A 25,762-nucleotide genomic window follows, 5' to 3' on the forward strand; every position below is an offset into this window, starting at 1 on the left:
AGGGCAGTGCTGGACAATACAACAGGTCAAGGTGAACTAAGGGAAAGATTGTCTGAAATGTTTGTGTCAGATTGTCTTCTTGATAAGGAAATGTACAATAATTTGAATAATAATAAAAAGAAAAAGAAGAAAAAAAAAAAAAAACTAATCTATCCATATACCAAGGTAGTAATTCCACTCAAGGTAGCCCAGAGAAAATGCCACACACTCACACATCCTTCACTGAGCTCCATCCATTCCCAGTGGAGAGTGTCTTGTGGGCCACACTACCACAGTGCAACCCTAACCAGAGCAGGACACTGAAAACAGGTTCAGAATTGTTCTGGGAGGAAGAAACTTGACAGGATCCTTTGGTCCTATTGTTTTTTATGTATGTAGGGGTACTAGCCAGAGGCAACAAAAAGGTGGCAGGCCCTAAACAAAGAGAGAGAGAGAGGAAAAAGTCTTGGAATAAAATGTAGGATCAGTTATAGGGAGTTCTAGTTTACCTCTGCTTACCTTTATTCTTAACATTTTTTTTTCAGTGTATGTGTACATGTAAGTATGTTTCTATATCAGTATATGAATGTATGTGATATTTTTCTATCTATTCATTGTTTATTTTTTTTATGTTCTCTAAATGAATAAATAAACAAGCAAAAACAAATAAATGAATATGCTAGTTTAAGTTGCTGCCTTTTCATTATAATTTCAAAGTTTTTCCCTGTCCAGTCTGTGCCAGCTATTGTCCCCTCGACACCCCAAAAAAAAAAAAAAAAAAATAAAATAAATAAATAAAACTGAAGTGTAACGTTAATGTACTGTAAATACTTTGTTTTCTCAATTACAAAAGCGCGTTTTCTTTTCAATAACTTGCATGAAACAACTCTGGTATCGAACTGAAACCAACTCACTGTAAGACATCGGAGACATAAAGTTAACAAGAGAATCACGATATGTTTCGAAACTTAATTAGCCACTGATCATTTACTATCCATCGACCAAATTATTAAACCTGGCGATTAAACCAACCGGAAGCGAAATATGGAGATTGTAGAGTTTAAAAATATCGCTGCTCTTCCTCAAAACAAAAAAATATACGAAAATATACTTAGAGGTAGATAGTTTGCATGCGTGAATATGATTGGGTGAGAGGAGGGAACGAGCGTGCAGTGATTGGTGGAGGAGAGGACGCAGGCGAGGTGTGGGGGGTGCGGACTGCTTGCTGTCCACTACGTTACCTGACGACATGGCGGCCAGGTGAGTGCAGGAAGACGGTGTTGATTGCTTTGGACAGCCCACTTAGAGTGCCTTGAGTGAATAGTGACTTTCGGTGTTCGTCTATGAGAGGAATGTCAGATATTTTGTTTGCGATGTCATTTATCCAGCAAACCATTTTTGTTGAATTAATGAACGTTGTACAGGTTATAGCAGGTAGCAGTTAGGTATATTGGATAATAGATTTGTTTTATGCGTTTCCTTATAATTCCTCAATTGCATACCATTAGGGACTTTATTAATCATTCAGGTTTTGTGGATTAAGTAATTCTTAGAAAAAAGTGAATTCGTGTAATTTGGTGCTGGAAACTGGTTGTATTGATGCAGTTACCCAACAACGTTATTTAATGATGTTTTGGTTGTTAATCTTCCGTCTCATTTACTGCGAGACAAGAGATTGTGATTGTATAAGAAATGTATTACCATGTCTTCACCTCAGACAAGTGACTGTGGCGGCGGTGATGACCCTGGCGGTGGTGGCTGCCGCAGGGATGGCCCTGGCTATGGAAGATGCATCTCCCCGACTTGGCGAAAGGAACTTGACTACCGTAGTGGAGGAGAACCTAGATGAATTAGTGGACGTCGTCGAGGAAGAACTGGGTTTGGAGGACGGGGACCTGTCTACCCTGATTGACTCTTCCACCTCAAGCTTCGGAAACATCGTCTACAGGCACGTCTTGACCCTTGTGTTTATATCGCATTCGATCTGGCCTGTATTCAGAAACTCTTTGCTCTCTCACCACTATTTTGCATGGGCTCCAGTTGACGATAGTTATGTAAGGTATTTTCATGGTTTTGTTGATGGTCTGGCAAGATTATTATAAGGAAAACGATCTTGAAAACCTAGGTAATCACCTGTGGCCTTGGAAAACTGTCATGGTAGTAGAGCAAGCGTTTCTGAATATGGAGATCTTAAATGGACGCACTCCCTTTTTAATACAATCCCTATAGTCTATATTGAGGATTACATTGCTCTATTGCTCTTAACTATCAAAATTCAATCCATCAAAGCACATGTTCAGGTCTCTAGTATGAAAGGTTTGTGTTTCATATTTATTCGGTTGCTAATCCATCTTCCACCTTGGTGCTTTACCGTACTGTAAGTGAACGGGGTTAACTTGTCTCATTAAAATTAAAACACGTCCTAGTCTTGTAAGTATTCGTACTAAGGTATGTTAGAATCTTGCTACTCTTCCACCCATTCCTGCATGTAGTGGATTCCTTATTCCGTGTTCCCGCGAGCAGCACCGTGGGCTTTGTGTTGGGAGGCCTGATGCTCTTCGTCTCCATCTTCGACACTACGAGGACACCCGTTATAATGTTCTTTGAGAATATCTTCGGGGGGCGACAAACGAGGCGCCGCAGGGAGGTGAGTGCAGGCCTGGATGCGCAGGTGGCGGCAGCATTCCACGCCTTCACCTCCGCCGTGGACAAGATGGATGTCATTTTGCGAATGAAGTGACCGGAAGTAATAAAACAATGATAGTCATGTTAAAATGTCAATAAAGTACTAAAATTTTATATTGTTTATTCTATCTATCTGAACATCGTAGGTTTGTTTCAATAGGTGCGAATGGCTTTGTTGAAAGATGCAATTGGGTAATTGAAGGTGTTGTAGGTACTGGTTTGGTGGTTATAGAACTGGACGTAAAGGTGGTGCATGTAGGTGTGGGCTTGACAACCGGGAGAACGTGTGGGTTTGACAACCGTGAGAACCAGTAAGACTATTTTACAAGGAGAGCACGTGTGTGATAAGCAATTACTTATTCATAGTTGACCTTCATAAGGAATCATCGGAAATAAGAGAATGCAGTAATACGATGATAGTAATACACTAACGCATTAACCCGTATTTACTAACATGAAGCAATACTGCTACTAGTGCTCTTTTCGATAACACTAAGTGGAAAAATTTCACTAACAGGTCTACCGATTTTTAAAATTTAGTGTACCTTTAAAGAGTAATACTAGAGAGAACAACGTGGTAACTAACAGACGCCAGCCATTTTAAGGCGATAATTCCACGCTACTTTTATGGTAATAATAAAGGAGAGTGCCTTTCCCACGGGTGACGACGCATGAGTGGATGGACCGCTTCCTACAGTTGTACAGCTGTGCTGGATTTGTTGAAAGTAAGTTATATATAATTTATGGATATTTATAATCTGACACTAGTGCTTCCATTCACGCCAAATCCCATTTCCGCTCTAGACCGATGGCAATCCTTATTACTTAAACTAAAGGATTACAAACTAAATGTGTTTTGCATCCACTTACTACCCATTCTAATCCAGAAAGTAAGTGCAGGGACCACTTCGAATTTTGTACCCATAAAATAAGGTAATAAACACCTTTGTAGTAAATTTGTTTTTATTCACGTGTTCACATTCCACAGACACAGCTCACTACTACTCATTTAGTCCTTTAACGAGGTGAGAGTGTAGTCCATATCCTCGAACTGGTCTATGGCATCCAGCAGGAGGCTGTGAAGGGACGCCGCCTGGTCCATCACCACGGACTGCACCTCCCGCCGCCGCCGAGACCCGCTGCTACCGATCTGTACAGAAGATGATTATGATTCTCCCTAAAACCCAAACAGTATCTTATTTCCAGTAAGATTGCCGTGTGCAATAGTAAAATGTTCCAACAACCTTCCTCACTTTCCTAAAACGGTTTCAATATTAGTCTTGTGCCTATAGTTTGTTAGTTTGTAGAAGCAAGTTTCAGTAACCATCAACGACAAAGACACTCACATTGTCATTGATAAACTGCACGACGGGGTCCATGACGGCTGGGAAGAGCAGCACAAAGGTGAGCAGCGCAGACTCAATCACGGCCAATGTCACCTGGGCAGGAAAGCACAGCATTACCACAGCGACACACGAGGAGAGACACGGGCACGGACCATTGGCATAACTAGAGTAAGGAATAGCTTGGACACACTAATTAGTTACAGGCATTAACTACATACAGGTGGGTAGAAAACGGCTAACGAAAAACACTATGTAAAATACCTCAGGATCTTTCAGCAAGACTACTAAAATCGACCGATCATTCTAAAGCGCTTTCTGACGAGGAAAAATGTAATGAAAGGAGTGCATTTCTCCAGTAGCTGACTGAAACCCACCTGCGCAATGCGTCCAGGAGTCCACGCGGAGGTCTCAGGCGACGAGGTGTCAGGCTCCGCCACCTGCCCCACCGCAAGGTCTGTGCCCAGCCAAGCTATTACCGCCGCTGCCAGCATTGCTCGTAAACTAAACCGCAGAAGATATTAAGGTAAATAATCTGCCTGCACTTCAGACATCAAACACACATGTAGATATATTCACGGACAACATAATTACACAAAACGCTGCAAGTCAAATAAAAATACAAAGTAATACATAAACCAAATGTTTCCAACACGAAACTTACACACGAGACACAAAACAAGCTATATATAGTAGCAATTACATCTTCTCTACTTACATCGTGTTCGCCATCACTGTGGGGAGTGATTAGTTTGTTAGTTCTTCGCGTCTTGAGCACCACACCGCAACTAGCCCCGCCCAGCCCTCCTCCTGCGACCTCGGCTATTACACGTCCATCACGACAAGTTCGTATCTTTGTGGCTTCGGCTTCGGGATCGTGATCAGTGTAAACAAGATATACAAGTAGAGTGTCTGTTTGTTTATCTTTAATGAATGAGGGTTAATGTGTTCTCTATTGAATTCCAGCAGTTGTAACTATTATCTAAAGAAACCAAGAAACTTACAGACTGAACTAATTGGTAGAACGCATCTCCATTGATACTAATCTAAGTAGTACACGTTAGTATTACTGATGCAAAACATATCTCTTGTTTTTTTTTTTATTTATAATCTCATTTCATCAGTAACTATTGTCCCTTCTGACGTGAGATAGTGCACGTGGTGGTCACTGGTCAGCCGATCAAACCACCTGAGGCGTTAATAGTGACTAACACAAACATGGTGGGCGTGTGTGCGTGCGGGGAGGAAACTCGTGTGAAGTAGTTACCTATGCAGTGGTGTTTGGAGGCCGCGAGTGGTGTCTTCTGGTGGAGAAATGTGACGTGAGGCGACGGAAGATTCATGGCGAAGAGTAAGCGGATTAACAGCCTTGATGAAGAAAGAAACAATCAATTAAGTGTTTCTCTGGTGTGATCGGTGGACAAAACGACGCCAGTGCACGCCTTCAGCCGCCGAGACAAAGTTGTGATCAGATGGCAAGGTAGGATAAGGTTTAAGTAACATTAGCATATCCATCTTACTGTTAGACCATTGTTACTTTGGTGCGTGGATAACAAGCAAAAGATTTGGTTTGGTTAGGTGTTGATTCATTCACTTCAATGCGCATCTCTTCCATCTTACTGTTAACTCTATCGGAAAAATTGCAGTTTCAACCAATATACCCTGTCTTATATTTCTTTCTCCCTAACAAGCTTGTGGGACCTCCTGGGAAAGCGTGGTTTTAAGGTGAGGAAACCAAACCTAACCTAACCTAAATTCTGTCCAAGTTATTATTAATTTCCGATGGGATAAATTGGGGTTAGAAATGTTCGTAGAAGTGTGATCTAGACCTTGAGAATGTATATAGTTACGTGTGGTGCATTGGTTGAAACTACAATAATACCTCTCTATCCATCTTACTGTTAGACTATTATTACTTTGGTACGTGGATAAGAAGCAAAAGGAGCACCATTAAATTGGGTTCGGTATTGATTCATTAATTTCACTTCACTCCCCATCTCTTCACTGTGTTGATCCTGAATCGAAAAAAAAAGAGAGGAAAAAAAACCTTCATAGATTAATTCCATAGATCAAGATAGGGCTGAGATAATTAGATCCATCAAAACTATGTAATGACAAGGTTACAGTGAAGCAGTCAGGATGGTCAGTGAATGCTCTGAACCACCTATCCTGAAAATACGAGTGCTTGTTATTGGTGAGACCTGCTTCGATCGCCGCCTTGGGTTGTTCATGCGGTGGGATTCGTATCAAGTTTTGTTCGCTTCCTCGTGGTTGATGGGGGATGATGTCTGCGAGAGTGAATGACGGCATGTGATGATGGAGAATTCGCGTGTTTAGTTCTGTATGGTGGTAATGATAGTAAATAGCGCCGCAGATAGTGTTTAGTGGTGATGTTATTACTATTGCTATTATTGTTACTACTACTACTACTTCTATATCTATTACTATTACTACCGCTACTTTCTACTTCTACTATTACCACCGCTATATTACTGTTACTACTACTACTACTACTACTACTACTAATTGCTACTACTACTACTACTACTACTACTAATTGCTAACTACTACTACTACTACTACTACTACTACTACTACTACTGCTGCTACTACTACTACTACTACTACTACTACTACTACTACTATTGCAACTGCTACTACTTAATGACAGGAAGGTGATCGTCAGACAGTCATCACCTTAACTGTCATGGCCTCGATCCAATGATTCCTGAACCTCTGAATATATCCTCCTCATTCTTAATAGTTCCAGCGCGACGAAGCTCCGTGACTCAATTTAACCCTTTCAGTACTGGGACCCATTTTGATCTTAAGATTTGTGTACCATTAGACGATTTAATCCCTTCAAATACTGAGACACATTTTGACTTTGAGATTTGTGTACCATTAGATGATTTTATTTACATTAGGAAGGGTCTATGGAGGGCAGAAGATTAATGGCCACAGTCTTCACTATTTCAATCCCCCCACTTAAGTTTCTGAAGCTGTATTAAATCACCAAATAGTAAGCAGAATGAATATGGAAACACGCCATGGTACTGAAGGGATTAAATACGACGTTAGAGACAGAAAAAAAATGTCTTCTTTCTCTCACCAATCACTGGCAACGTCCATCCATCACCAACATAGAGAACGAGATGAAAAAAAAAAAAAAGTAACGAAATGGGTGTCTGATTTCAGATTTAACAAGGTAAACGGAGGAAAATTGATTTAGGTTACGGCGACGCGATAAAGAGGCAGGAAGGAATATCTTGTTGAATTCTAGTACACTTCGACACGAGAATGGTAATGTGACACCCATCCATACTGCAGCGAAACGGACGGACGGTGGAAAAGGTCAGAGTTCTGGCACATTCCTACTGTACATTACATTAAGATAAAAACAACTCAATGAAAAGAATAGCGGGAGGAAAAAAAATAGAACAGAGAGAGAGAGAGAGAGAGAGAGAGAGAGAGAGAGAGAGAGAGAGAGAGATAGTGTTTTTTCTTATCATCTGAGACTGTAATAGATACGATGCAGATGAATTTTGAAGCCTGAGAGAAACCGCAATTATGTCATCTGTCCCTCTCTCTCTCTCTCTCTCTCTCTCTTTACGGTAACTATCATATATATAAATGTTTTTTTGTTTTGTGTGCGTGTGTGCGTGCGTGCGTGTGTGTGTGTGTGTGTGTGTGTGTGAGAGAGAGAGAGAGAGAGAGAGAGAGAGAGAGAGAGAGAGAGAGAGAGAGAGAGAGAGAGAGACATCGAATCCCAGCATACACACACACACATACATACATACTTACATTTCCAAGTCTTCGTTTTCACCCCATGTCTCTCCTTTCCTCCGTCTCATCGTCTCAAAAACCACATTTCTTTTCTCACTGCTTTCTTCCTTTATTTCTTACCCCCCACTAACCCCTCTCTCTCTCTCTCTCTCTCTCTCTCTCTCTCTCTCTCTCTCTCTCTCTCTCTCTCTCTCTCTCTCTCTCTCACTCTTGCATCACCCTTGTCAATCTCAACTTTTCCACCTCTCCCGCCGCCTCTCCTCCTTTCACTCCACTCTGACCATCTCTCGCCCTTACCTCTCCTTCCTCCCTCTACGTGGCTCCTTATGGTGTCATGCGATCCTGCGGGTGGCGCGTGGACCACACGAAACCGCAGCTGTATTCTGACCTGAAACAAAAGTTGCAAGAGAGAGAGAGAGAGAGAGAGAGAGAGAGAGAGAGAGAGAGGGGGCAGGATAGAAGGAGAGAGATCTGAAACGGCTCCGGAAAAAGAGTGATGTTTAGATGTATGATAACTCTCTCTCTCTCTCTCTCTCTCTCTCTCTCTCTCTCTCTCTCTCTTTTGTTGTCTACTTTTGCAACAATAAAGCCATCTCTCTCTCTCTCTCTCTCTCTCTCTCTCTCTCTCTCTCTCTCTCTCTCTGTGTGTGTGTGTGTGTGTGTGTGTGTGTGTAGGGGTAGGCGAGGCTCGGGAGTCACGTGTATAGACATATGATAGACGGTCACTCCTCCATCAGCGTGTGTAGTTCATGTGGTTCATTCTGTGATAATACCTATAGTCTGCCTACTCTAAAATGGCTCCTGGATCTGAAACATATTGTAGCTTATTGAGATCGTGATTGATTTGATGTGAATAATGCTTGTTTTCTGTTGGTCAACGCATTTATTACAAGGACAGCTCACGGTTTTCCTCAAGATCTGACACCCACGCATTCCCTGGGACACCATTCAGACCGAGACCCAAGAGCCACTTTAGAGTAGACTTTAGTTAGAGTTGTATAATGAAGGAAAATGTGTGACGCACTGGAAATACGTTAAATTGGTAATGATTTTAGTAGTGGTGGTTAATCAGTGAAATAGTTATAGTAGTTGTAGGGATACCAGTAGTAGTAGTTGTTGTTGTAGTGGCAGTGGTAGTTTTTTTTTTTTTTTGCCTAGGGAAGAGTTAGAGTTGTATAATGAAGGAGCCACTTTAGAGTAGACGCCTCTACACACGACACACCCTCACCTCTGACTCACGGAGGAAAACAATCACATATTAAATAGTGACCTCTGTGACTTGAGCGAGACACGAATCCCAGTCTCTTAACCCCTTCAGTACCATGACACGTTTCACATACATTCTGCTTACTATTTGGTGATTTTATACAGTTTCAGAAACTCATATGGGAGGATTTAAGTAGAGAAGACTGTGACCATTAATCTTCTGACCCTCCATAGACCCTTCCTAATATCAATAAAATGGTCTAATCGTACTTAAATCTCAAGATGAAAATGTATCCCAGTATTGAAGGGTTTAAATAACAGGCGAGGGTATTACAAGTGAGCTGGAGTGTGCGTATGTCTGTCTGTCTGTGTGTGAATGATGTTAAAATACAAGAACACAGTAAGAGAAGTTGCAAAAGAGCCATTAGTTTTTATTTAAGCCAATTTCTGTATCAAGCACTCCCATTCACCACCTATCATCATATAAGTAAGCTTCTGTATGCTGGTTTTAGTGTTGTGTGTTGACGGGCAGGTGAAGAGACAGACAGGTGGAGGAAGACAGGTAGGTACACTGTCTGCTCCTCTTAATCCTTTACACATTCTTGTTTCTTGTTAGGTTTCTGTGGCGTCTTATAATCCTCCTCTCCCTCCTCTCTCTCTCTCTCTCTCTCTCTCTCTCTCTCTCTCTCTCTCTCTCTGTCTGTTTCTGTCTCTTCTTTCTTTCTTTCTTTCTTTCTTTCTTTCTTTCTTTCTTTCTTTCTTTCTTTCTTTCTTTCTTTCTTTCTTTCTTTCTTTCTCTTCTCTCTCTCTCTCTCTCTCTCTCTCTCTCTCTCTCTCTCTCTCTCTCTCTCTCTCTCTCTCTCTCTCTCTCTCTCTCATTCTTTTCCCATTTATCGTATTCATTTATAATCAGTTTTTCCTTCCATTCATCAAATTATCTACGTTCACTACTCAAGACATGTTGCTTATCTTATCTCATTCACTTACATCGATATTTCCTGACCTTCCCTTATATATCTTAACTTGTCTCTTGTTAATCTCCCTCACTGTGTCTCCTATTCACTCTGTCTAATGTTTCTTGCTCCCCTCCATCACGCCTTCCTTTCCCCCATACCTACACTCTCTCCCTTCCCTTGCTCCCTATCTTCCTTCCATCCCTCCCTTCATCTTAGGCTGTCAGCTGAAACCCATGGATTTTGTACGTATTCAACCCTACTTTTAAACGTCACGAGGTAGATAAGGAGGAGGAGGAGGAAGAAAAGGAAGGGAGGTGAGAAAGGTGAGGAAGTAAGTGGAGGCGAAAGAAAATTGGCTTAACTTGCTTCACGAAAACTTTGTGGCTTGATTAATTTTAACTTGTCCTCATCTTCCTCTTGTTTCCTTCCCTTCCCTCCTCGCATCTCACAGTGTCGTTATTTTTAGCTACTACTACTACTACTACTACTACTACTACTACTACTTGACTTCTTTTAAGAATGAGGTTTGAAGACATATGTCCCAGACTTTTGGCTAATTCTTTTTTTTGATCTGTAAGGGAAATGGCGTACAAGTGGGCCGTTTTTTAAACCTTTTTTTACCCTTACCCGGTTTCCCCTCTTGCATTAAAAACTACTACTACTACTACTACTACTATAACCACCACCACCACTTCCTTCCCTGTCAACATTCAGAATCTCTAAAGAAACGCTATTCTAATCTCCACACTCGTAACTCCGCAGACAGGTGTATCCGACAAGCAACAGACGGATAGAGAGACAGTGGTTTAGTGTTACGTGCAGAATGATAGGTAACATCTGACTGAGGGTAACCGCAGAAGGAGTGTGAAGTGAGATGAGGTGCGGTGAGGTGAGGATGAGGAAGCGAGGGCAAGACTGAGTAGATCTGGTGACAACGTAAGACTGAAAAGAATTGAACTGAGAGCGAGAGTAAATTAGTGTAGTGAATAAATTGGGGTGAGAACTGAGTGGCTGTTGAAAGGCTAGACTGACTGATTAATTGACTGACTGGTGGTGAAGTGTAGGCCTAGAGAGAACTAAGAGTAGAGTAGATAGATGTAACTGCATGGATAATAAAACTAACTAAAAATCGATTAACTGTTTATGAGCGACTAATTGACCATAGTAGTTTGCAAGACTGGCGTGAACTAAGATTGAAATACGTAAATGTGACTAATAAGAGAGACGTGACTGACTGACTGACTGATTGACTGACTAATTAACTGGCCGAGCGAATCCTAGCGTTACATTATCGTGGTCATATAATGCTAATGAAAGGGATTGAATTCGGTAAACCTTTATGAAGACAGTTTGATCTTATTTCAGACATATATTTCTTTTCTGGGAACGAAAGAAAAGGAATTGATGGAAGTGATAAAGATAGGGGAGATTGCATAAAGGAAACGAATAGATAGATAGATAGATAGATAGATAGATAGATAGATAGGTAGATAGATAGACGATGGAGATAAAAAAGTAAATAGAGGAAGAAAACAAGAGGAAACTAAAAAGATTGAGTGGAAAAAAGCCGTAAAATGGAAGAAGAGTAAGAAAATAAAGAATAAGAAGAAAAAGAAACCAAACAAGAAAACAAAAAAGAAAAATGTATAATTGGAGAAAAGAAATGCAATGAAAAAAAAGAAAACGGAAAATGAAAAAAATACACAAAACAACAACAACAACAACAACAACAACAACAACAACAACAACAACAAGATATATCAGAGAAAGGATTGGAAGGACTTCAAGAGAGGGAGAGAGAGAGGGGGAGGGAATGAGTCACGCAGTCACGCACGATAGGCCTAAGGAAGGGGTAGCGCTGAAGGGTGAAGGGTGAAGGGAGAAGGGAGAGGGGTGGAGGGCAGGGGAGGGAGGCCTAGGTGGGCGTCACGTGCTGCTGACCTCCTGGGATCATCCTCCAGAGGTCACATTACGCCGGTGGGACGCGTGTAACCTGACACCTGACCTATGTGTGTGTGTGTGTGTGTGTGTGTGTGTGTGTGTGTGTGTGTGTATAATAATAATAATAACAATAATAATAATAAGTGTGTGTGTGTGTGTGTGTGTGTAATAATAATAATAATAATAATAATAAGTGTCTAATAATTATAATAAGTCGTCTAATCACACCCAAAAGTCGTCTAATCAAACCACAAGTCGTCTAATCACACCACAAGTCGTCTAATCACACCCAAAAGTCGTCTAATCACACCCAAAAGTCGTCTAATCACACCCAAAAGTCATCTAATCACACCCAAAAGTCGTCTAATCACACCCAAAAGTCGTCTAATCACGCCCACAAGTCGTCTAATCACACCCAAAAGTCGTCTAATCACACCCACAAGTCGTCTAATCACACCCAAAAGTCATCTAATCACACCCAAAAGTCGTCTAATCACACCCACAAGTCGTCTAATCACACTCAAAAGTCGTCTAATCACACCCAAAAGTCGTCTTATCACACCCAAAAGTCGTCTAATCACACCCACAAGTCGTCTAATCACACCCAAAAGTCGTCTAATCACACCCAAAAGTCGTCTAATCACACCCAAAAGTCGTCTAATCACACCCAAAAGTCGTCTAATCACACCCAAAAGTCGTCTAATCACACCCAAAAGTCGTCTAATCACACCCAAAAGTCGTCTAATCACACCCAAAAGTCGTCTAATCACACCACAAGTCGTCTAATCACACCACAAGTCGTCTAATCACACCACAAGTCATGGTAAAAATGCGTCTGAGTACTGAAGGGGTTAATGATCTAATGGCATGTGGATTTTAATGGAACCGATCTGGTGGTTTTGGAGGATTTGAACCTTTTGGATTCCTCGAAGAACTATTGAAATGACCTAATATTGCAGAGGACGCAAAGATGATCAACTGGATTCCCGTTGCTGTTTTTAATTGACTTCATTTTTCAATTTTTTTTTTCCTATTAATGATGCATCTATCTATGTATCTTCTCAATCACTCCCACATTAGCCCATTCAGTACCATGACGCGCTTCCGTATTCATTCTGCTTCCTATTTGGTGTTTTTATACGCTTCAGAAATTCATGTTGAAGATTAAAATAGTGAAGACTGTGGCCATTCATTTTCTTTCCTCCATAGACCGTTCCTAATGTCAATAAAAGGTGGTCTAATCGTACACAAACTTTCTTGGTAAAAATGTGTCCCAGTATTGAAGGGCTTAAATGTAAAAAAGATAGTTTTCTCTACAGTAAGTCAGAAGCATTTGAGTTATACGTGTAGGTTTAGAGGTTTAAGAACACGAATCTAGCATGTGTAGTGTTTCAATATCTAGTGAAGTTTGTGTTAGGGAAAATAATGGTATATAAGTGGCTTTATAATTGACGATATGGCATAGTGTGATAGACTGAAGACAGGTAAAAGAAGGATGTTGATAGGAGGAAAAAAAAAAATCTTAATATCCACCGTGCTTAGTAATGCAATAAATTCGAATACGTAACTCTACGGTCGACGATATGGAATGAATAAAGACTAAAGACAGATAAAAGAAAAAAAGTTTGATGTGTGAGAGAAAGAAATAGATAAAAAGAACCCCATCCAGCTTAACACTGCAAAAAAACAACAAATAAATCTTCACTAATACTCATCTTAGTTCTATATATACATTTCCCCGCCCACAAATGATGCAATAAGGTTCCAATGTCCTGGGAGTGTATAGAGAGGTTAAGGATGAATGAAAGGAGACCACACGTGGATGTACCCTGAGGTGTCTGTCTAGCAGGGTTCACAGTGTCTGGTATTGTCAGTGTTTCTCGTGGTGAAGTAATGATGTTGCTGTTGAGGAAGGGATGTGCTTGAAATGATGGTGTTTTTGGTTGTGGTGATGGTGATGTTGGTGATGTTGGTATTGTGGTGGTGATGATTTCTTTTGTGACTACTGCTACTGCTACTGCTACTGCTACTACTACTACTACTACTACAACAACAACAACAACAACAACAACAACAACAACAACAACAACAACTACTACTACTACTACTATTACTACTACTACTACTACTACTACTACTACAACTACTATTTGAAAATGATAACAACAAAAGTATCATCTCGCACAGACACACACACACACACACACACACACACACACACACACACACACACACACACACACACGAGACACTCCGCGCCACAGTGTTACCTGGCCTCGTCAAGGTAGCATCTCTTTCTTCTCTTCCTCCTCCTCTTCCTGCTGCTCTTCTTCCTCCTCCTCCTCCTGCTCCTCATTGTCTTTATCGTTTTCTTTTCTCTCCATAAAATTAATATACAAGAAAAGCCAACGTTACAAATACTCTTGAAAAAAAAGAAAAGAAAAGGAAAAGAATAAAAAAAATTAGGAAAGAAAATAACAAAATAAAAATGAAGATAAGAAGTGAATGAAAAGAAAGAAAAAGAAATAGAAAAAAGAAAAATAAGCAAGGTATATACGACTTAATTGGCTTCCAGTTTTAAGAGTGCACGCGTGTTATGTGTGTGCGTGTGTGTGTTTGTACGTGCGCTCCCCCTCGCTGTGCACACTGCCGCACCATTAACACCAGATAAGGGAAACGAAGGAATTACTAAAAAAACATGAAATCCCAAGTGAAAATGACGTGAATTGAGAAGGAAATAAAGAAATAAGAAAAGAGAGTGAAGTGCTATCTACGTGTGCTAAAGTGCGCTGAGAACTTAGGTGCTTAAAATAGAACCTTACCGTTTGCTGAGAGTCTTACGAGTGCTGATAATTTGAGGCAACCAGTGCTAAAATCGAAGGGAGTAACGGAAGAACGAGAAATGCTTATGTGCTAGAAAAGGAGAGAGAGAAAAAAAAAAGAACAGAAGATGGAGAAGAAAAACGGTAACATGGAGGAAAAAAAGACAGGAAAGCATGGAGGAAAAGGATCAGGGCAGAAACAAGGTCAGAGGTCAGTGGAGGGTGTCACCACCACCTCCACCACCAAAGGCACCCACGCCACCAGCAGCTCCAGCAAAGGTAGCAAGACTCCACCTCACTCCAGTCAGCAGCGCCGCAATGACCAGGTAACGCACTCACTCTCCGATTTGTTTCCCTCACCTGACTTGACCTCACCTCACCTGGCCAAATCTAACTCTTATCTTACATTATCATCTGATCTGACATTAACAAATTCAACTTGCTAATCTTATCTTGCCGTCTGTCTTGATTTAATGTAACCTAACCCAACCTAACCTAAGCTAACCTAACCTAATCTAACCTAACTTAACCTAACCTAAGCTAACCTTACCTAACTTAACCTAACCTAACCTAATCTTATCTTACCTTACGTGTGTGTGTGTTTATCTTCATTCTGTGTGTGTTTTGAGTATCTATGGCTGTGCGTGAATGCGTCTGGGTGTGTAGATACACTGAGCAGTAAACACCAAAACACCACCTTAGCACCACCAGCGCCACCACAACTGTATGTGTGTGAACGCTGTGCTGTCTGTACGGCACACAACTGTCACCCATTACTACAGCTATTATTAATGGGAGACAATGGTTATTCTCGCTTCACGAATCGATTTAATGGTTACTTTGACATTTTAATCCTCTCTTCCTCTTCGTGATCGTGTCCTGTGCTAGTTAGTGATCTTGGTGAAGGGGGAAGCAAGGTCCGTACATATGTATGTGTATATGTTTTTAGGGACTTTGGGGGGAAGTATTGAAGGTGGTAGCGAGTGTTTGCAGCTCCCGGGGTGCAAACAAGGAGAATGGTTTAGATTTCAGACCTAAGCTGTCTTAATGGTACACTATCATCTTCTCTCTCTCTCTCTCTCTCTCTCTCTCTCTCTCTCTCTCTCTCACACACCGTCCTAATAAAATAATGAACCAGATTTTCTTATCACCACCACCACCACCACCACCACCACCATCACCACCACTACCACTACCACCATCAACCACCACCACCACCGCCACGACCACCACCACAACTACCACCAACACCACCGAAATAGGTCTAGCTCTCTCTCTCTCTCTCTCTCTCTCTTTTGGGTTACGAATGAGAAATAGACGTGGGAAATTAATGGATAATAGAGATAGAGATGGAAATAATGGGGAAATAATGGTCAAAATGGCTCAAATCAAGGAGAAATAAGGTTAGATGATAGAATAAATAGATAAATAATGTCTTTTGCATTTTTTGGTTTTAAATGAGAAATAAACGCAAAAAATAAATTAATAATGGATAGAGATGGAAATAATGGGGAAATAGCGATAAATAATGGTTAAAATACCTCAAATCAAGGAAAAATACTTATGATGGGGATAACACACTCAAAACACCCTGCAACACCTGAAAATGCGCTCAAAACACACTTAAAACTCACTAGAAACATCTCAGTACACTCAAACACACCCAAAAGACACTCATACAGACTCAAAACACTCAATATCATCCCAAAACACACTCAAAACACCCTGCAACACCTCAAAATGCCCCCAAACACACTCAAAACACACCCAAATACCGAAACACACCCCACAACACACTCAAAACACGTAAAATTATCCCAAAAACACACTCAAAACGCAGTGCAACACCTCCAAATGCCCCGAAACACTCAAAACACACCCTAATACACAAACACAGCAAAACACACTCAAAACTCGTCAAATTACCCCAAAAAACACACTAAAAAAAACCTGCAACTCCTCAAAATGCCCCCAAACACACTCAAAACACACCCATATACACAAAAACACTCAAAACTCGTAATATTATCCCAAAACACACTCAAAACTACATAATACACCTCAAAATGCCCCCAAGCACACTCAAAACACACAGAATGGACCCTAAACACACTTATAACGACCCAAACACACTCAAAACACACACTATGCACGCTAAACACATTTATAACGCCAGAAACATACTCAAAATACCATCCAATACTACCAAACACACCTAAAACACCCGAAATTCACCTTAAAATTCCAAACTGTATTATAAAGAACGGCAAAGATTTCAAGGGACACTTACCTAAATATTGTGGCTGGCCGCCTCCTCCTCCTCCCTCTCGTCTTTCACTTCTTTTTCTTCTTTTTCTTCATCCTCCTCCTTTGTTTCTCCCTTTCTCTTCCGTCTATTGCTTCTGTCTTGACGCCTGAGCCTAGAAACACATCAAAACACTAGATATTAGACAAAATATTGAGGATAAGGAGGGTGACTTAAGTATTGTGGCTTGGCTTCTCCTCCTCTTCCTTCTGCCTCTCCCCTTTCTTCCTCCTTATCCTCCTTTATTTCTCCTTCCTACTTCCTTCTGCTACTACTATCTACACACCTGAACCTAGAAACACAGGAAAACACGCAGGAATCACCAGATATTAGGCAAAATATTGACGAACTGCGGGTTTGGAAAAGAGGCGGCAGCCCGAGGCTATGGTGAGTCACCACCTGGGCTGTGATCATCACAGAGAACGGGAGAGTGGGGGTCACTCGGCTAAATTACGTAAATCATTTCATTTTAAAAATGAGTTTTAGAAAAAAGGAAGCTACGGCCGAATGCTTCTTATTTTATGACGTGATAAATAGTAAAACTAAGTTTAAAAATATCAAAACAACTCCAGCTTAACTAGTTTTCAAAAAATGTCTAAATTAAGTATGCTAAATATAAAACAACATTCAAACTCATAAATCTGCTAAAACGCCCTGCAAAGTCAAGCCATTTTCACTTGGCGAGTGTTTTACCACATTTGAGGGAGTGTGAGGTATCTTTCAAGGCATTCCACAGCGAGTTACACCGAGAACCACAAACGTCACCAAATAAAATAAAGAAAAATAAGACGTTTTTTCAACACCACCAAACACCATTTCAAAGTCCACATATTTCACTCAATAGATTGATTTCACGCTTAAAAGAGGACAGCCGATCCTTTGATACCACAAAGGCCCACTTATACCTTCAAATAAGAAACCTCAAAATTCGAGAGGAAAATTTTGACCGTTGAAAAGCCTTTAACACACGCCATAAAACACCACTAAACGCCACATATTTACCCAACACAGGCGCGCAACACACTTCAAACACAACGAAACATTTATACAAACCATAAAAAACACACCATGGAAGCGTAATATTACCCTCAGGAAATATTAGAAAAAAGTATTGGACCGAGCAGGCTGCCCGAGGGGAGGGTGGCGGGGGACCTGAGGGGTTGGTATCATCCGGGGAACTGGAGGCGGGAACAGCGGCGGCGCGGGGTCCATATGTTGCCTTTAAAATCTCACCACAACAAAATGAAGCTATGTCGGGAAGAAATGATCACTCTGGCACATGTTTGGCTTACGGTAAGTGAAAGACGCAAATAACAACGGCTAATATACACAACTTGCCTCTATGACCGCTTGTTTACTTAATCACCTTTACAAATCTAGGTACAGTTCGAGGTATTTTCACTCTCGTAGGTAAATGAAGGCCAAAGATAAGCGAATGGCCTTAAACACACCTTGAGTAAGTAAAGGAGGGTGTGGTGAAGGCTGCAGGTCATGGTGGCTTGCCTTGCACTGCTGGTTCACTCTTGTCTTGCCGCTTGTGCTGCTAAAAACTGCCTGGGAATATGGTAACACTTCACTTCATTGTGTGTGTGTGTGTTTCAGTGTGTTTACAGTGTGTGTCTGTGTGTGAGTATTTAAGGCTCTGTGTGTGTGTGTGTGTGTGTGTGTGTGTGTGTGTATCTATGAGTATCTATGGCTGTGTGTGAATGCGTCTGGGTGTGTAGATAGACTGAGCAGTAAACACCAAAACACCACCTAAGCACCACCAGCGCCACCACCACTGTATGTGTGTGAACGCTGTGCTGTCTGTACGGCACACAACTGTCAATGATAACTCCCCATTACTACAGCTATTATTATTTGGAGACAATGGTTATTCTCGCTTCACGAGAATAACCATTGTCTTTCTCTTCGTGATCGCGTCCTGTGCTAGTGATCTTGGTGAAGGGGGAAGTATTGAAGGTGGTAGCGAGTGTTTGCAGCTCCCGCGGCCCAAACAAGGAGAATGGTTTAGATCAGGAGTTCTGAACCTGGGTACGCGTACTTCCAGGGGTACGTGAGAGGAATTTTTGGGGTACGTGGCAGGTTTCTCAAAATGCTTCAGTTTTGAATAGCTGCAAACTTGTTTGTAGTATACAATGTGGCCTACATGTGCTAGACTGGATGTGTCCTTCACAAGAACCAGGACACGTTAACAACGTTTACAAGGAAACTCTTGGAGTTATATCACTTGAGAGGAAGCTCTCTTGTATTACAGTTGCCATACAACCTTGCAAACCTATAATATTTGTTCTGATTTATTATCTTATATATTTTTCACACACACAGTGACTTATCTATCATTGTTACTAGTTACAAGTTGCAACTAGCTGCAAGCAACACTAGTTCACTGCCATAATGATTGAAAATTGTCTGATATAGTTCCTTTTTGGTAAATGTATTGCATGTTAGTCACATATAGTGTCTCCCTGTGAGGTACCAGTTCCTATCGACACTACCTCATAGAAACATACTAATATTGATTAAAATTTTTCTATGTTCCCCATATATAACACAATTTAAACTTAATGAACTATGTCAATAAACCATGCATTTATTCTTATCTTTCCTGACGCTGCATTGTGGGTAAGGGGTACGTGATCAATACTGAAAGACTTCGAGGGGTACATAAGATTAAAGAGGTTGAGAACCCCTGACTTATAGAGAAGTTAACCCTTTGCGAATATTAGAAAACGATTAAATTAAAGAGAAAATATGGGGAACTCAAGAAAACGTATGAGAAACCGAAGAAAACTAGCTATGGGTAACTAAAAGAAACTGTGTATATGTTGTATGGGCGCTTTCATTCTCGTATTTGCTGTTCCGAGGATACAGCCTTGTGGTGAGGGAAGTCTTAAAAGTGAGCCTAGTTCCAAAGTGTTACGACAAGAAGATAGAAAAAGATTTAAGGTCACATCACACTTAGCAAAACTTCACTGGCTTTTTTTTTTTTCATTTATTTATACCATGTGGGCTTTTCACGGGAATTTATGGGCTAAAGGGGATACTTTTTGAGTACCTCCTATCTCAAAGCCCATCCGCTAGGAAACCGTTGCCCCGAGTGAGGAAGCCCAACCTACACTCGCACCGCCAAATCTCGCTAAATATCTGAAGCTTCAAATTTCTTCCTTCAGTGTTATCCAAGAAAATGAATTAAGTCAGGTTGAATTTGTTTGACTAGTCTGTACATTTGAACATATAATTTCTATCATTGTGTTCTTGTGTTTAGAATTAAGGACATAAGAACAGTGGCTACCCTCCTTTCTTTTTTTTTTTTTTTTTTTTTTACTCTTTCTGTTGACCTTGGCCAATTTTCCCTCTTACATAAAAAAGAGAGTAAGTGAAGCTGCAAGAAGCCATCAGGTCTACACAAGGAACATTACCTATTTCAACCTATTGTCTTCATGCACAAATGTATCTAAACCTCACCTCACCTAACCTATTTCCACCTATCATCTTCATGCTCGAATTTATCAAAACCTAACCTCGTCTAACCTAACCTAACCTCACCTCACCTCACCTCACCTAACCTAACCTAACCTAACCTCACCTCACCTTCAACCTATCATCTTCATGCACAAATTTATCTACACCTTTTGAAACGTAATGTCTCCACACCACGAAATTGATTACTAAAACTTTTCCATTTATCTACCACCCCATTCAGTAACCAAGTGAACGTAGAATACACTGAAAAATCCAAGAAAGTCCTTTTATTTCTTATGTATGGGTGAAATGGGTGGTAAAAAGTAGTGGTGGACGTAAATGAAGAGATGAAGAAAGTGTGGCGGATGTTACATGGTATAGACAGACAGCTGACAGAGGAAGTGAAGGCCGAGAGAAGCAGTTTACTAGTGTGTGTGTGTGTGTGTGTGTGTGTGTGTGTGTGTGTGTGTGTGTGTGTGTGTGTGTGTGTGTGTGTGTGTGTGTGATAAAGACCCATAGAGGATTTATGGCTCCATTTACCTTTACGACTTACCATATTATTGATACGACGCCATTACCTTGAGCATAGAAGTCATGAATTAACGTGACATCTTGGTTCTGACCCGCCTTAATGGAGACAAGTACGATAATAAAGATGAAATTATAAGTTTTACTGTGGTGGAGTGGAATGAATTAGGGATTTTGCTGGGGTGGCATGGAATAGACGAAAAACTGATACATATGATAGGATGATGATAATGATGATAAAAATGGTGATAATGATGATATGAATGTAGAAAGGTAAGAAGATGAAATAAGATAGATAATAATGGCTGGGGTGGAGTGGAATAGATGAAGACCTGAGAGATATGAATGACGATGATAATGATGAGGATGATGATGATAGTAATGATGAAGTAAATGTAGAAAGATAAGAAGATAAAAAAATAATGTGGTGTCATGGAATAGACAAACACCTGACAGATATGAAGGGTGATGAAAATGATGGTGGTAACGATGATGGTAATGATGATGGTAATGATGATAGGAATGTAGGAACTTAACATTCTTTACGTAGGAATATAGGGTAAGTTTTTATACATGTGTGGACTTAATGGTATGTCAAAACTTTCCTTATTTTCTTATGCTTTTATGTAAACTTCAGTGCTTACGTGAATAGAGATAGATTGTGGTGTTTAGTTATTCATCTTTTCTCTTTTCTCTTCCAGCAAGTAAAGTATTCTCATTTACTCTTCTTGTTCTTGTTCTTTTGATTGGAATAATTCATGTCAATTCACGTTTTCCCTTCACGTTTTCCCTTCAGCTCAGTTTCCTCTTTTCCTTCACGTTCACTCGTCCCTCCAAGTTACTCACCACCAGCAACCTCACGTCACCTCAACTCCAGCAAGTGAGCTAAATAGTATTCTAGTTTATCCTTTTTATTCTTGTTCTTTTTGTTTGGAGTAATTTATGTCTATTCAATTTTCCCTTCAGCTCACTTTCCTCTTTACCTTCACCTTCACTCGTTCCTCTACGCCAGTCACTACCAGCAACCTCACCTTTGTTCCTGCGAGGTATTACACACACACACACACACACACACACACACACACACACACACACACACCACACAAATGCCCTAACACAGAATTAAGATATGAAGACAGATTTTGTTGCTTTTCTTTCCGGGAACGCCTCAAGGAGCTTTTGGGGTGGAAACTCTAAGGAAAACACCACGCAGAAATTAACCTTGAGGGGCCACGCTTCTCTTGATGTAAATTGATAATATTCAGCCACTGGAAAGCATTGCAACTACCTGGAAAAGCAAACTGTTACACGATACATGGGTACGTTTAAATATAGGGGGCCAAGTGGGGTAGGTGGCAGGTTAATGGTAATGTGTTGATGTTTATAGGTGGAGGGAGAGTGGGTAGTAGTAGTGGTAGTAGTAGTAGTAGTGGAAAATAGAGTAAGTTGCAGGAATTCAATATGCTTACACGTGGTGGTCCCTGTACAAAACATATCCATCTATTTTTTATTGCAGCATTTATAGGACAAGTAATAACAGTAACGGCATAAATTTCTACTCCAGACTCCAGTTTCTTCTGTGTTTAATGTTAATATTAGACCCATTAACTATAAAAAAAAAACCCAATCAATTCCCAGGAAATACAGAACTGTCAACAGGGAAGAGGAACCAAGATTGATTAAGATGACGTGAGATTGTCGGTGGATCAGGGAACTTTTGAATCAGACAGAAGACAAACTTGCACCTTCCATACCTCACTTTAGACAGAAGACAAACCAGTGAGGAGTGAATGCAGGAGTTTACTTGACTTCTCACCACACTTACACCTTCCATACCTCACTCCCTGCCTACGTGCCTGGCTAAACGTGCCTGCGTGTTGCCCTTGACCTAACTGATGCCTCCCAAAGTGCTGTTTCCTCCGCATTTTCTTTATTCCTTTATAAATGCGAGGTAAGCGAGTGAGTGTTACTTTGCGCTGCGCCGATTAGCGTGTGGTAGCGTACGGTGAGTGTGTGGCTGTCTGGCGGCTTTTCCGGAAACTGTCACTGCATGGTGGTGTTGTGGCGTCACTCAGACCAAGACCGAGACAAACTGAATAGACGCAGACCGAGATTTAGACTGAGACTGAGGAGAGAGAGGAAAATATTGGAAAAGAATCGAAAAAAAAAGTAATAGAAGAAAGAATAGGGAGTGAAAGATAACTAGCAGTAAACATAGAAAGATTGTAGAAAGATTTTAATAGAGAGAATAAAGAATGAGAGAGAGAGAGAGAGAGAGAGAGAGAGAGAGAGAGAGAGAGAGAGAGAGAGAGAGAGAGAGAGAGAGAGAGAGAGTTTGGAAATGGACATCAGAAGAGTGAAGAAAGAGAATGACTGACAAATAGCAAGAATAATTAAGAGAAAGGAAAGATAATAAAAATAAGTGAATAGGAGAAAGAGACACATAAGCAAATATGAAAAGAAAGAAGGGAGGAATGGAGCAAACAAAAAACAAAGGAAAAAAACAAAGAAAACAAGTGAACAGAGATTACACCAGAGAGAGAGAGAGAGAGAGAGAGAGAGAGAGAGAGAGAGAGAGAGAGAGAGAGAGAGAAAACATGAAACACAACCAAATAAAAACTAAACACACACACACACACACACACACACACACACACACACACACACACACACACACACACACACACATAAATAATAGACCACACGTGCTGAATAAGCCTCACCACTGCATACTAATAATAATGATGGTAAAAAAAAAGAATGAAAAAGAGAAAACACGCACGTTGCTCTAATTATTTCATGAAGGATGGCAGGTAAGGATGGGCGGGGCTGTGACGTCACCGAGGACGCGCCCTGGCCTACGGTGACGTCATAGTAGAGTGCCACGCCCTTGCCACGCTCCCCGCACGCCCACCACGCCCTCTGTTCCCCCATAATGCCACGTGAAGGCGTAATAAGGCAAAGCTGTGGAGGTGGAGCTATTTTTCTGTGTTCTGGGAAGGGGAAATGGTCTGTGTGTGTGTGTGTGTGTGTGTGTGTGTGTGTGTGTGTGTGTGTGTGTGTGTGGTTTGGTCTTTTGTTTGCTTTTCGTTCATATTTGGTTTTGTTTCATGTCCTTTTTGTCACTAAATTGTTCAGGGTGTAGTATCAAGTAAGTTTTCAGGTTGTAGTTATTATTTTTTATTCTTTTTATTTTACTCTCTCTCTCTCTCTCTCTCTCTCTCTCTCTCTCTCTCTCTCTCTCTCTCTCTCTCTCTCTCGGTCTTATTTGCTGATGAATCTCTCATGGCATTGATTCACGTAGAGGCGGTTGGGCAGCGCTGATGGTTTTTGTGCTCCCGCCCTTGCCTGACTGACTGACGCTTGCTTTCCTGACTTCTGTTGTGCAAGGTTGACATGCAGCTCTTAAACCCTTTGCTCTATTGCCAGGAATGTTTGCAAATGCCACAAAGATCATTAGACGCTTTTCACGAGTGTTTTTCTTATTATCGATGCGTAATTCTTGTTAAAGTGACTCTAGAACCATAAAAACACTCCTGAAGATTTAAGTTACGTTTTTCATGACTTCTTGAACTCTTCGTTAACTCTTCAGCAGTGTTTGAAAATGCCATAAAGATCGTTAAATGTGTTCTTATGAGTGTTTTTTTTTATTAACTGCGTAATTCTTGTTTAAGTGTGTCTAGAATCATGAAAATGTAGAGATTCATTCAGCCACCCATTTCACTCATTCCATATTCTAACACCTTTCATTGTTTTTTTTTCTTCTTTTTTTTTTTTTTACGTTGGTGACCAATGTAAGGTGTTTGAGGGTGACCGAATGAATCTCTACAAAAATGCCTTTGAAGATTCCATTTACTTTTATCACGAGTCGTAAACTCTTTGTTCTCTCTTCAGCAGTGTTTGTAAATGCCACAGGGATTGTTAGGTATGCTCTTATGAGTGTTTATCCTGTTGGCGATGCAGAATTCATGTCAAGGTGTCTAGAATAATGGAAGCTCAACAACCTTAACGCTATCTCTTAAACGCCTTACTCTCTCTCATTATGACTGGTTTCAAAGGCCGTAGAAATAATGTAGCGTCCTCTAGTGGTTATCTTTCTCACTTATGATGCAGAATTCTTGTTAAAACACCACTAGAATCATTAAAGCACCACTGAAAACTCGAATAATTCCTTTTATAACTGTAGATCACTTTGTTCTCCAATCAGGAATGTTTTTAACCTCTTCAGCACCACGACACGTTTTCATATTTATTTTGCTAACCATTTGGTGATTCTATACAGCTTCAGAAACGTATGTGGGGATTAAAACAGTGAAGACTCTGGCCATTAATCTTCTGACGCCCATAGACCCTTTCTATTGTAAATAAAATCATCTAATCATACTCAAAACTGAAGGTAAAAAATGCGTCCCATTACTGAAGGGATTAAAGACTACAGAGACGATTGTATAGTACCATAAGAACACCAGTGAATCCTCTAATGACTTCCACTACAACGTCGTTTTTTATTTGCCTTTTTATTTTTTCCTCTCCCTTTTCAGTTTACATTCACTTTAATAAATGGATGGAATGAGTCTGCTCTGTGTGGCAATGCTCTTTCACTGGCAGCTATAAGGTAAACAGAAACTTTGAGCGACGGAAGGCAAACCGGGCATACGTCACACCTGTAGGGAAATGAGAATACAAGCAGACAACACTCCTCATTATCTTACCTGTCGTCTCAGTTCAGGTGTAAAAATAACTCAG

The 25,762-nt window shown here is 40.7% G+C and overlaps 3 protein-coding genes across 3 annotated transcripts in view; 2 read left to right on the plus strand and 1 right to left on the minus strand.

Annotated features, from left to right (window-relative positions):
• The first annotated feature begins 1,081 nt into the window (after window positions 1–1,081).
• On the plus strand, window positions 1,082–2,776 carry LOC123506516. The gene is made up of 3 exons (XM_045258656.1): window positions 1,082–1,239; window positions 1,697–1,927; window positions 2,503–2,776. Exons 1-3 carry the CDS (start codon window positions 1,229–1,231, stop codon window positions 2,717–2,719), a joined length of 459 nt encoding a protein of 152 aa, XP_045114591.1. The 5' UTR covers window positions 1,082–1,228; the 3' UTR covers window positions 2,720–2,776.
• Window positions 2,777–3,613: 837 nt separating this feature from the next.
• Window positions 3,614–4,874, minus strand: LOC123506517. Its single transcript, XM_045258657.1, has 4 exons — window positions 4,726–4,874; window positions 4,385–4,511; window positions 4,011–4,103; window positions 3,614–3,814 (listed from the first exon to the last, which is right to left on the minus strand). The coding sequence occupies exons 1-4, from the start codon at window positions 4,737–4,739 to the stop codon at window positions 3,674–3,676; spliced, it is 375 nt and encodes a 124-aa protein (XP_045114592.1). The 5' UTR covers window positions 4,740–4,874; the 3' UTR covers window positions 3,614–3,673.
• A 190-nt stretch (window positions 4,875–5,064) lies between these two features.
• The window catches only part of LOC123506514 (protein white-like), a 67,399-nt gene continuing 46,701 nt past the window's right edge, over window positions 5,065–25,762 (plus strand). The window contains exons 1-2 of the mRNA XM_045258653.1: window positions 5,065–5,487; window positions 14,297–15,044. Coding sequence (XP_045114588.1) covers window positions 14,847–15,044 — 198 coding nt within the window. The 5' untranslated portion in view covers window positions 5,065–5,487; window positions 14,297–14,846. The remainder of the gene's footprint in view (window positions 5,488–14,296; window positions 15,045–25,762) is intronic.

The sequence above is a fragment of the Portunus trituberculatus genome, chromosome 20, assembly GCF_017591435.1.
Source record: "Portunus trituberculatus isolate SZX2019 chromosome 20, ASM1759143v1, whole genome shotgun sequence".
NCBI lineage: Eukaryota > Metazoa > Arthropoda > Malacostraca > Decapoda > Portunidae > Portunus > Portunus trituberculatus.

What these genes read in the sequence shown, in the direction of transcription:
- LOC123506516 (XM_045258656.1), top strand. An exon ending in TTCGGAAACATCGTCTACAG is followed by an intron (nt 1,928 to 2,502) that starts GCACGTCTTGAC and finishes TCCCGCGAGCAG; the next exon opens with CACCGTGGGCTTTGTGTTGG.
- LOC123506517 (XM_045258657.1), bottom strand. An exon ending in CTCCTGGACGCATTGCGCAG is followed by an intron (nt 4,104 to 4,384) that starts GTGGGTTTCAGT and finishes TTTCCTGCCCAG; the next exon opens with GTGACATTGGCCGTGATTGA. An exon ending in TGCAGTTTATCAATGACAAT is followed by an intron (nt 3,815 to 4,010) that starts GTGAGTGTCTTT and finishes TCTTCTGTACAG; the next exon opens with ATCGGTAGCAGCGGGTCTCG.